At 33.5% G+C, this 12,991-nt stretch overlaps 1 protein-coding gene across 1 annotated transcript; it reads left to right on the top strand.

Moving 5' to 3' along the window:
* Positions 1-302: 302 nt before the first annotated feature.
* Positions 303-4,510, top strand: LOC105140342 (dicarboxylate transporter 1, chloroplastic-like). Its single transcript, XM_011047135.1, has 3 exons — positions 303-1,573; positions 3,183-3,404; positions 3,650-4,510. Exons 1-3 carry the CDS (start codon positions 476-478, stop codon positions 4,010-4,012), a joined length of 1,683 nt encoding a protein of 560 aa, XP_011045437.1. The 5' UTR covers positions 303-475; the 3' UTR covers positions 4,013-4,510.
* Positions 4,511-12,991: the final 8,481 nt, after the last annotated feature.

Here is a 12,991-nt window from a genome sequence, read left to right as displayed (position 1 = left end):
GCACGTGCATTCCTGTGGTCATTCTTTCACACATCAGGCCTCTGGTTTTCTAGGCACTTGGCCATTCAATCCCTTTCAGCGTGGAAATATCAGTGTCAAGCCAAAATTGCTGATTGAAGCCATGTCATCCAACTGTAAACAGCCACGCGTAAGCTCGGTCACTTCATTGGTACACATCACCAAAAAGTTGCTCCTTCGGAAACCCAATCCACTCATAATCTGCCACGCAGCACCGAGCCACTCTAGTCCCCCGGTGCACGTTAGCAACTACTCTCGCAACGAATATTAAAAAAAGAAAAAAGTGGCGGTGGACCAGGAGATCTCAGACGGACACTTCAACTTCAGGCCGATACTAACGAAGCTCACCCCCCAGTGCTGAACTTCTCGTCCCTTCAAAACCACTGTACTGTACAGAAGGGAAGACTGAAAACCCAATTCACTTCCCTTTCTCTCTCGAACGCCATAGATACGCAAAATGGCGTCGTTTGCTCTCACATCATCTTCTCTTTCTTTCAGTTCCCTCCCTTGTCTCAAATCCCGCTCTTTATCCCACCTAAGCTCCACCTCACAAAACCCCCTCCCTTCTCGTCCAAATCTCCCTAAACTCTCTGCTGTCTCTCCCTTACTTCCAAAATTATCCAAATCTAGCGTCACATCGACGACGCGGAGAATCTCTAACTTCGCAGTTAAAGCCTTGTCAGCATCATCCTCCCCTACATCAATTACACGAGCCTCACCACCATGGCAAGGAGCTGCAATGAAACCGTTACTAGCATCAATCGCGACAGGTGTCATTCTCTGGTTCGTTCCTGTTCCCGCGGGAGTTACGAAACCAGCATGGCAACTGCTCGCAATTTTTCTTGCTACAATAGTCGGAATCATCACGCAACCTTTACCGCTCGGCGCTGTAGCTTTGATGGGTTTAGGCGCTTCAGTTCTAACAAAAACCCTCCCTTTCTCCGCGGCTTTTTCCGCATTTGGTGATCCAATCCCTTGGTTGATCGCACTCGCGTTCTTTTTCGCTCGTGGATTTATCAAAACAGGGCTTGGTAACCGAATTGCGTATCAATTCGTGTCTCTGTTCGGGTCTTCTTCGTTAGGGTTAGGTTATAGTCTGGTTTTTAGTGAAGCTTTATTAGCACCGGCGATTCCTTCTGTTTCTGCACGAGCAGGAGGGATTTTTTTGCCGTTGGTGAAGTCGCTTTGTGTTGCTTGTGGAAGCAATGTTGGTGATGGAACAGAGCATAAGCTTGGTTCATGGTTAATGTTAACTTGTTTCCAGACATCAGTGATTTCGTCTTCCATGTTTTTGACAGCTATGGCTGCGAACCCTTTGAGTGCTACTTTGACATTCAATACGATTCAGCAGACTATTGGGTGGACGGACTGGGCTAAGGCTGCAATTGTGCCTGGGTTGATTTCATTGATTGTTGTTCCGTTGATTTTGTATTTAATTTATCCGCCAACCGTGAAGTCCAGTCCTGATGCTCCTAAATTGGCTAGGGAGAAGTTGGAGAAGATGGGACCCATGACTACTAATGAGATTGTTATGGCTGGCACTCTGCTTCTCACGGTATGGTTTGCGTTTCTGTTTTATATCTGTCTTTTGCTTATTTCATTCTGCTGAATTTGGTGCAATGGTTTGTATTGCATGACTCCTCAAATCCAATTTCTTGATGCTGATTCTCATTTTACTCTGTTTTTTAGGAATAGCTGGTTGGATCATCAGTTGTTAGTTAGCGATCATTCTTCTCTGCTTTCATTTATTTTTAGCTGAGTCGTATTGTCCTTTGGACATTTTGGAGAATCGTTTGACCTACAAGACATGGCAATTGGGTCATTGAATTATTTTTGCTTGTATTGGGTCATTCTTGGTAGTATGCAATAACGTTTAGGGGAATGATGTTTTTTTAGAGACTGGAGAATTTTTAGCTATATTTTGTCTGCATTATTGATGATAAAATCTTATGTCGCATCAGTCTAGTCCTGCTAGTTTGCTTTCTGAGAAGTTATTTTGTGTCTTAGATGTAAAGGAACTCTGTTCTTCACTGCTAAAGTAACACAACAATTCTGGTTTTGGGTTCTCATACCACCTCATTTGTTAGATGCAAAAGGCTCCAAAGGTAACAGATGGTTGAGGATTTTTTGTTTTTTTTGGAGGAACGGACATCTGTGTTATGTTGTAAATCTATACAACTTGATAGCCAATTCAGGGCTTTGAGAGATTTTCTTAGCACTTGCTTGTTCTTTCCTTAGAGCTTAGGTGATTTTTCAACAATTGAGCTTCATTTAGAAGCATATCAGCATTTTCATGAGTCTGACATTTGAACTTAAGAGTTCGGATGGGTTGCTATCTTGGAAAATGAGATAATTATGGCTGGCACCTTGCTTCTCACAGTATAGTTTGCCTTTTGTGTTCAAATCTGCTTGTATTTTGTTTTTAAATCTGCCTTCTTAATTTTATTACGTTTGGAATAAATATGACTGATAAATATTGTTGGATCTGCTTGATAATGTTGTTGTTAAATGGCATAGTTTTTGCTTTTACTGGTGTTGTGCGTGTAGCACATTTCTACCACAAGTGTAATCCAACTTCTGTTGATGCTTATGGATAGTTGAGTTTGTTTCTTGGTTTAAATGTAGTGATGTTACTAGTTCTGGGCCCTTTTTTGGGTAGAAACTAGTACGTCAGCAGTAAATATATTGATACTGACTTTATCATTGGAGGATTTTTAATTCTCCTTGATTGGGGCTTTTTTTGCAGATATTCAAAACTTCTATTGTAAGCCTGGAGTTTCTTAGATTGAGAAGAAGTCCAAGCATAGGAACATATTGATTAACCACTATCCCAAACACTAAATAATCTTTTATTTATATATCTTGGATTTTAAGTGTTTTCATCCAAATTTGATGCTCTCTCACAACAAAAATTTGGCAATTGAGCAAGCGCTATATCATGTGAATTACCTTCTTTTTTTCCTTTCTCTCTTTTGCTCTATGCTAATCTAATCACTAATATGATTACTATAAGTCTGCTATAGAGCTTATTTTTTTGGCGCCATGCTCATAATTTAGCTGATGTACTTGTTTTTGTGCTGTCTTGAATTCTACATAGTGCTTTGTGAGTTGATCCTGCATTCTGCCTCCAATAATAAAGATTCCTTCATTTCTTCTCAATTTAGGTGGGACTTTGGATTTTCGGAGGGATGCTGAATGTGGATGCTGTTACTGCTGCTATTCTTGGATTGTCTGTCCTCCTTGTCACTGGTGTAGTGACATGGAAGGAGTGCTTAGCCGAAGCAGTTGCCTGGGATACCCTGACATGGTTTGCGGCCCTCATTGCCATGGCTGGGTATCTCAACAAATATGGTCTCATCTCCTGGTTCAGCCAAACTGTAGTTAAGGTCGTGTTTTCCTGTTTACTGGTTTTTCATTGCGCATGGTTATTTCCAATTATCAGTGAGATTATATTTATCATATATTTCAGTGCCCTCCTGCATGTTGACTCCCACAGAAGGCAAAAAATGAGTTTTAAGCAACTTTTTTCTGAAAAATGAATGCATTTGTGAACATGTGAATTGCAACAAACAGTAGAATTAAGTATGTGGACCATGAAGTACTCGCTGTTAACTATCTGCACTTGTTACAGTTCGTTGGTGGACTTGGTCTATCGTGGCAGCTATCTTTTGGCATTTTGGTCCTTCTCTACTTCTACTCCCACTACTTCTTTGCCAGTGGAGCTGCTCACATTGGTGCCATGTTTACAGCATTCCTGTCTGTTGCCAGTGCTCTGGGTACCCCTCCATATTTTGGAGCCATCGTTCTTGCCTTCCTTTCTAACCTCATGGGCGGCCTTACACACTATGGAATTGGATCCGCACCTATTTTCTATGGTGCCAACTATGTACCTCTGGCCAAATGGTGGGGCTATGGGCTCCTCATATCTGTTGTCAACATTATTATCTGGCTTGGGGTTGGAGGAGTTTGGTGGAAGGCCATTGGCTTGTGGTAGTAGGGAGCTGATCATGAAAATTCGCCGACCCAAAACTTGTGGTATCACAATTCCTCAGAAGCGACTTTCACATCTTGATTTGCTGTCTGGTGAAAGGCTTGTAGTTTTTGTTCTGAATCTTTTTCATAGAAATAATCTTTTGGTGGCCTTGGTGGAGACCTCTGTTAGAAAGATGGTATACGCTTAGTCATATTGTAGCAGAAATTATAACCTGTACCTGAAATTGTGACAAGGCGTAACAACTGCCTGGAATTCATTACAGAGCAATCCTGATGCCTGAATATATTCTCTCCGTCTCTATACATAGTTTCTTGGTGGCATGAGGAAGGGATGATCATGGAGACGTGCTCGTTCGCTTGGTAATTTACCTTCTTACGTTTTTCTTTTCTTTTTCTTGGCAAAGTGGTTGGAATTTTACTTGAAGATTATGATTGCCGTGGAGGTGTTAAATCCCATTACAACCTTCTTATTTCCCATAAATGTGTTGGTTGTCCATAATTGCATGTTATTTGTTTCCATGATCCATGACTCATAGATTCATCTCTATTGCATTGGAATTTACCGTAAAAAAAATTATTTACATCAATATTTTCATTGACAATTGCTCAACATGTTTGGTTATAACTGGCCAAAGCAGCGTCATGGCTGGACTAGATTTGAAAAAAGAAAAAGAAAAAGAAGACGAGTTAAATTTTAATTAATTTGATAATGCAATAAAAAATAAACAGCAATAAAAGGTAAATGGAAAAAAAAATATTGCAATGGACAAAGCTTAACATGTGAAATTTATAATGTGAAATTTTTAACTTGAACATGTGAAGTCTATGATTTGAACATGAGATGTGTCTGCGTTTAGATCAAGAGGAAGAAATAATTTTGACAGGAAAATAAATTGATTGGAAGGAAAATAAATTGATGACAAATAAAATTAAATTTGCAAAAATTAAAAGAGAAAGAAAAATAAAAATATTTAATAAGGTAACATGGGTTATTGAACTGGTTGTGTTTAATGAATATGTTTATTAAAATTAATTTGTAATAAAAATTGATAGACACAAAATTTATTGAATATAACAAAAAAAACAAAATATTACATGACATTGCATATATTAAAAATATCATAAAAAAGTAAACATTCTTAATTTATAAACATAAATTTAATTTATATGAAATACATAAAAAAAATTACAGTTAAAGCATATTAACCTCATAGAAAATTAAACACACTAAAAAATAATTACCACTTAAAAAAGAATAAATAAGCTAAAAAATTGACATAGGAAGGGTATCAATTAAAAAACAAACTTAAAACATATTTAAAAAACAAAAAAAAGTATCAATTAAAAAAATAAAAAAAATACTACAAAAAAAAACTCAGGTACTTGGATTTTGAAACCCAAGCCCGCATGCCTAGGCTTCTAATTTTTTTTTTTCAAAGAAGTTGCCTTATTTTTCTAAAAAAAAAAAGAAGGAATAGGTAGATGACGTGTCGTCAGCCAACCCAGATCCTGACTACCACTATGGTAGATGAAAAATTAGGCCAATGAGTTTTTTAATTCAAAAAACTTATTTTCAATTTATTTCAACTACAAATCCTACGAATACTCAACTTATTTTCAATTTATTTCAACTACAAAACATCCTACGAATACTTTTAGAATATCAAGAAACTAACCTATAAACCTATTAAACCCCAAAAACGATCCATACCACTAAAACAAACCAGAAAAAAAATTGTTTCCTTGACCTTTATATAGTTTTTAAAGCTATTTTTAAACTTAAAAGAACCACCATAAGACTCATCTTACCTATCAAAATCCATTGATATAAATTTTAATCTATTTGGTGGTTGAAATCATCACCAACTAAGAGTCTTATTTCTCTTCGTTGGAATTCGATGACTTTTTTCTCTCCTCCCATTAAAAAGGACCTAAAAATGAGCAAAATAAATTTTAGCATCAAAATGTAATTTTAAAAAATTAAAGGGATTGGTCACCTTATAACAAAAAAGATGGGGGGCTAAAATATACTTTACAAAGAAATTTGAAAGCGTTATCTGTATTGTATTTTTCACTTTAGTCCCCTGTTTTTCAATTCATCATTTTCTTCCAAAAAACAAATACAATTAGATACTAATTTGGGTTCAAAATAAGTCAATTATGCAAAGAAAAAGTTTGAAAATCAAATCAATTTTTTTAAAAAAAAACCCCCTACTCCAATCAACAGTGATTTATGTACCCTTTATATATATATAGACACACATATACACACACTTAATACTTAATTCCATCACCTGATCAATAGTTACATTTCCATCTGTTGATTCATGGTGATAGATTCATTTTTCTTATTGGTACATGTTTCTTTCCCTGGGGTAATATTTGGGTTCAAAAGCAATTAGCAGTTGATTTGATGTCTAGGCACCCTTAAGTAAAGGGTTTTTTTTTTTTCTTTTCTCTTTTATGGTCATCATTCTTACATTCATTTAGGTTCGGAATGAATGTTGTTTTCCATAGACTATTGCCAAGACTACATATCTAAAGGTAAAATTCATTCCATGGTGTAACAAAACATTTTGTCTAGGTAAAGGGATAAATGATATGCAATCTACTATAATTAAAAGGAAAGGAAAATAAAATAACACTCTAGAAGGATGATCATCATTTTTCCCTACGAGTAAGGAAAGAAAGTTAAATCCCTAAATACGATGTTTTAAGACTCAGAGGATATCTTCTTTAGCAAATTGACTTTGGTTAGAACGTTGGATTAGATTTTCACGGATATATTCGTATCTTAAAATCTAAAGATCATTTAGCAAGTGAGGTGTAGGATCCTTAAAGGAAGATTTTGGTAAGTGAAAGTAGGGATCTGTCCAAGTTAAAAACAACAATCTACGAAGTACTAACCTTATCCTTCATAAGTGGTGGATACTACTGGATTTAATAGTTTTATTAATAGAAATTTATATTGGTATTTATATTTACAGTCCATCAGTACGCATTTTATTGACGAGCTCATAAATGAAAATAGTATGTTGGAAAAACTCTCGTCGGTAATTTTTTGTTTGTCGATGAATCTGCTAATAATAAATTTCCTAATAGATTTACATATGGATAAAGTGCACTAAATTTTTTTTAACTCATTTCATCCCGTTGATATTTCTCTTAGGAAGTTCGCCATATAACCAATGGAATACTGTATGCAATTTCATCAGTGTTTTTATTTGTCTATTGGTACATTTGTCAGTAAATACAACATATTACCGATGAAATACCATTTATAATTCTGTCGGAGAGTTAAAAGTAGCATTGACATTTGTAGTAATGCCTTTTCAACTCTCTGGAATATATTAATGAATGTGGTCCCGTTGATAACCCTTTCAGTAATATTTTAAAATATTTTTTAAACAAAATATATTGAACAGAAGTAGAAAAATAATTAAAATAAATTAAAACCAAATATATATAAAATAATTAAAATAATATAAAAATTAAATCTTTATTATAAATTTAAATATTTGTACATTCAAACGCTAGAGGAAGAGAAGGATGATGGTCGTCGCCGAGACCATATGGCTAATAAAGAGGAGAACATGGATCAACCATGTTTATTCTCATCTCTATTACCACTTGATGAAGTTATTCATAATCCGCAGTGAGTTGTTTATATTTTTCCATTAAGATTACTCATCTGATCCTATACTTGTTGGTCTAACATCACCTCGGACTCAAGAGCTTGATTGCTCAGAATTGATTACTGAGTTGTTTATATTTTTCCATTAAGATTAGTCATCTGATCCTATACTCGTTGGTCTAACATCACCTCGGACTCGAGAGCTTGATTGCTCATAATTGATTATGAGCATCCAATCATCAAAACACTATGGGCTATCTGCAAGTTCCCGGCCGTAGTGTTAGAGAGTCCATACACTCAATTTCTATCGATCCTACTAGACAATCCTGCTTCCAACCACAAATTCGGATCAAGATCTAGATGGGTTGAAGAATTGTCCTTGTATCTCTTCTTCAAGCGGCTATTATATGTATCCAGGAAAGAAAAAATAAATTCATCAAATTGAAGAAAATAATAACTTATAAAAAAATGGTTGAAACCTAACATGCCATAAAGTGACGAGCTACGCACATGCGTTTCGACAAAAAGTTCCATCAGGTTTGACTCCCATCCAAGAACCACAACCTGCAAAATAAAAATATTGTCAGTTAAATATATTTATAAAAAAAATCTTATTATCCGCTTCATATGCGAAATGAATGGAACAGAGCTGCTGGTGTGCATGATAACATAACCATGAACATCGATGTCGATTCTCCGCACCGGACTGTGATCGTTGAGTAAAATGTACCGACATTATATGTTAAATGTAGTCTACCCATACAGCTTCTAAGATATATGGTAGTCTAAAATTATTCCAAATTATCATGTCATTCCAGGCTGAAAGCTCTCTTTCTCTCGTATATGTTTTTGCTTCTTTTTTTATGTCTCGTACCAAAAATCACGCAACTTATATGTTACCAATAAATTATATGTTAGTAAATGAATAAATTTAAATATTTTAAATAAAAAAATTATGTTGATTTCAATCTTACCAAATTACAATATGATTCTCTTAAACCCTCATTGCAAAATTATCATCAATTTTGTTTCATTCAAATTTTTCCTTGCAATAAAAATTTATAAAAGAAAAATTTCAGTAATTTCATTAAGCTAACCTAATTAATATGATAAAAAAATATTTAAATTAATACTAACCTTAAACCTTGAAAACCATGCATCGACCTACGGTTTTCATTTAGAATGTCAAGAGACATGGCTTTATTGAACAATGAAATTTTTATTAAAGATTTAAAGGTTGATGTTATTGTACTTGTAGCCTTAATTTTTGTAAACATGAAATTGCATTCGTTAAATAAAATTACTTTTTAAAAAATTATTAAACATGTTATTGTGAAAGCAAATCAAACTTACATTGAAAGGTTGTCTTTCCACTGAGTCTCGTGCTTACGAGTAAATGGATTCCATTGTGAAAGGACCCTTCCTCGATATTATGGCATGACACTCGATGACCTTGTGTAAAATACCGAGAAAAAAATATAATAAGGAATAAATTAAAATGTTATTATATACGTGATCAATAAAAGTAATAATTAAGAAATTAAATAGAAAAATATAAAGACATAAAGAATGTGATTCAAATTGTAAATAAAAGGAAAGAATAGTGGCTAATGTATAATTAGGAAGAATCGGGGCTATACATACCTCATTCATCCTTCTTTCATAGTCGGCTGGAAACAAAAAAAAAAAACAAAGAGGGAAATAATGTAGATTTTCTTTTTCAATAGAGAAGGATAAACACCAAGTCACTTAGGAATACAACCTAAAAACTCTAAATAGAGAGGACAAGTAATAACAATGGCTCTAATAAGGATAAAACAAATGCAGAGTTGAAGAAAAAGAAGAAGGGGTCGGCTACATGCTTGAGAAAAGGGGCCAAAATATTCAATTTACGTAAGCTGAAATTTTGAAATTTCTAAAGGTATGGACACTAGACTTGATTGTATAAAACAAGTTAACAATTAAATAGGAACTATATACAAATTTTAGATTTTATAAATTAGGGTTCTTGAAGGAAGATTGAGGGAAATGCAAAAATTGATAGAAATGAAGTTAGTTAAGCTAAATAAGATGCTCTGAATTTGAAAAAAACACACAAAATTTTTTTTTAAAGAAAGAAATCATTGATTCCGAATTAGAGTGGCCGACCATATGAGAAAAGGGGAAGGAAAGGGATTCTGAAATTTGAGGTTGATGAACACTTATGGCATGTGCAATATGTAGACAATGAGTGTGTGTGGTAAGAAAAATCAGGTAGAGAAAAAGAAAAGAACGAAGGGGATCTTTAGTTCCCTTATACTAAGATTAACCAAGAGCCAAATAAAGAGAAAGAAGAACAATTTTGGTGTGTTATGTATGTTTATGTAGGAACCAATTATGGAAGAATGCTCACTTAGGAATCACCTATGTTCTAGATAGATTCATCACCTCTGTTTTAGGGGATTTCAGGCCTCAAAACGATAAAATCCAAGAAACTTCTCTCATAGAAATTGTAGCTTGAGATGTTAGCTTTTTAATGAATCCAACCTCACTCAATTTGGAGCTCTAGAGCTTCAGATATTAGTAAAAATATTAGTAAAGGTCAAGCTGCCATCCCTGTTGATAGATCTAACGGAAATTAACAAAATAAGGGATTTAGCTTTGATATGAGCAGAAAACCATTTCTTCCCACCAAAATTCTTGTAACATTGAACCTTAACACCAGTAGGGGATAAACTATATTTGAAAGGTAAAGTTGATGATGGGCGTAATGATTTAAAACAAAGAAATGTAAAAAGCAAACGTTATTGTTGTTGCCATGCTATTTATGAACTGGAAATCAGCCATGAACTAATGTAGTATATTTGTGAATTCAGGAGGAACCACAAGGGGAATATAGCAACAACAAGGGAACACAAATTGAGAATTGGTGGTAGGTAAGTGTTCTATGCCTATACTCTCCTTGGTTGATAATAAATTTTGTACTCAAATTCATGCTAGAAATCATTTTCATGAATATGACAAAAGAAAGGAAAGATATGGTGCAATGGACATGAAGATTTGAAATATGAATTTTGGTTATAGATTTCAGAATTTGGAGTTCAGATATGGGTCTATGTTATGTATATAACAACAACAAGACAAGAAAGAAAAAGATTTCTTATGGACTTGATTAGCCGACCTTGAATATGGGTGGCTAATGATGTTAACAAATATTATTAACATATGCATGACCTTGATGAAAATAAAATGAATATTGAACTTGATCAACTATTCACATCAAGAATAGTTAATGATACTAGCGAATATTATTGATATCAACAAGCCCACAATAACTTGATTAACTTTCTAAAGAGGAAGTTAATAGTGTCAAGAGAACTTGGCATCAACATTACCAAAAATATCTCTAAATTTGATGAAGAACATTTGATTAGCTATTTTGGGTTGGAAATATCTCAATGGCATCTACTGATTAAGTTGGTGTTGGCATTGCCAAGGAATTGACTAGTCGATCAGGTAAAGGTGACTAATGACATTAATAGGAGTTATTAGTATCAACAGTAACCACCTCAAAATTTGAAGTGAATAAGAAAAAGGGTAAATCAGACAAAAATAGTAGTAATTAATTTGTGATAATAAAAAAGAAAACCATGAGTAGGTTATGGAAGGATAAACGTTAGGTGTAACAAATGATCTTCTTTTACAGATAACTATGATTATGCTCTATCAAGTGGGTACTTGTATGCGTAGATATATATAGTAGTGACCTTCCATTATTTGGTTGTATTTTATTTATTTAATATAATTATTCTTTTATTTTGATGTCGTAGGCCCTTCTCATTCACATCAAGAGTAGAATTTAGGTTTTTTTTATCCCTTTTTGTATAAGTTTGGAACTTAAGGATTATCCATATAATTTTGTTATGCAGTATATATGTAACCTAAATATAATAATATACTCCTTGTATTATTCTGTGTTTGGAATATTAAATACTTTAATATATGCTTGAGGATATTATGATATATTAGTTTATGTTTAGGAAGCTAAACTAGGTTGTGTTTATATATGGAATTTCAATGCTTGGATTATCCTCTTAGTTACTAATTTATGCATTTGATATAAGATGGAGATGGAGATTAAGTATGCAGTTTTGTCCTGAGTATATTCTCAAATGAATTAAATGGTTGAATTGGACCCATTGTGGATGAGATTATGGATGGATTGTGATCATAAATACATGTAGGGTAAATTGTAAGGTATCAATAAAAATTAATTTCCAAGTTATTAATTTTTAATTAATCATCATAAATCCATAATAAAACCTAAAAATTATGGTCATAAAACAAAACTTGTCAAATTCTTCCTTTCATAAATTGGACAAAACAGTGGGCTAGGCTAGAGTAAATAATTGTTCTCAAACCAGTTTTAAGCCTAAATTTAAATTGATAAAAAATAATATTTTATGATCCAAAAACTTATTTTACAATAAACTCGAACCTAAAGTTTGGCTCGAGGCAGGCCGAGTTGACACAAGTGTGAGTTTAAGTTTAAAACTCACTTTGCCTAGAACATTTTCTCTTTATGGGTCAATTTTAACTCTTCAAGTGTTCATTTTATAAATATTAGGAAAATTTTGTTTCTTTTCAATATAGAATAGAATTCTTGAGAGAATTTTAGGTAGATTTTGGGTTTAGGGTTCTTTGAAATCAATTTCTCATTCACTAATAATTTATTTAAATCATGATAATATTCTATATTAAGGACTATGTATTATATGTATTAGAGATTAATTTTTTTTTAAAAATTAATCTTAAAATTAATTGGACCTCACTTTTAACTTGATCTTAAAGATACCAATTAACTATGTTGTTTAAACAAATTTATAATAGTTTGTTTTAACTTAGCATTAAATTTATCTATTAATTTCTCTAAATAAATTTCTATCAATTTGTGGTTAAATGAATGATGACTTATTGTAAGACCTTACATTCCTCTCATCCTTTACACAAAGACTGGATGAATTTTAACTTTCACTAAAAGTTTAAAAAATATCCTATACTCAAAGCTTGTATGAGAAACCAAAGTATTTTAATGTTCAATGATCAGATTGGAAGTGAAAAAAAGGGCTCCAGATTGAAGTTAGAAGCAAAAGCAGTTGAGATCAAAGAAGAGCAGTTATGCCATTGCATTTTTAAGCTTTGAAAAACTAAAAATGGCAGTTTTAGGAGGTAGAGCAAGCAGCCCAATTGAGGGTGATGGTTGGCCATCTTACATCTTTCTATTTAAACGGCAATCGTTTCAGTTTGAGCGACTAGTCATGCATCTAGAGATAGCACAAGAATATTTAACGGTCAGTAACGACCCAT

The sequence above is a fragment of the Populus euphratica genome, unplaced genomic scaffold (genome assembly GCF_000495115.2).
Source record: "Populus euphratica unplaced genomic scaffold, PopEup_1.0 scaffold105.1, whole genome shotgun sequence".
In the NCBI taxonomy this organism is placed as follows: Eukaryota; Viridiplantae; Streptophyta; class Magnoliopsida; order Malpighiales; family Salicaceae; genus Populus; species Populus euphratica.
This window is presented reverse-complemented; position numbering and strand designations above follow the sequence as displayed.

What these genes read in the sequence shown, in the direction of transcription:
- LOC105140342 (XM_011047135.1), top strand. Translation starts at nt 476, where the DNA reads ATGGCGTCGTTTGCTCTCACATCATCTTCTCTTTCTTTCAGTTCCCTC. An exon ending in CTGGCACTCTGCTTCTCACG is followed by an intron (nt 1,574 to 3,182) that starts GTATGGTTTGCG and finishes TTCTCAATTTAG; the next exon opens with GTGGGACTTTGGATTTTCGG. An exon ending in TCAGCCAAACTGTAGTTAAG is followed by an intron (nt 3,405 to 3,649) that starts GTCGTGTTTTCC and finishes CACTTGTTACAG; the next exon opens with TTCGTTGGTGGACTTGGTCT.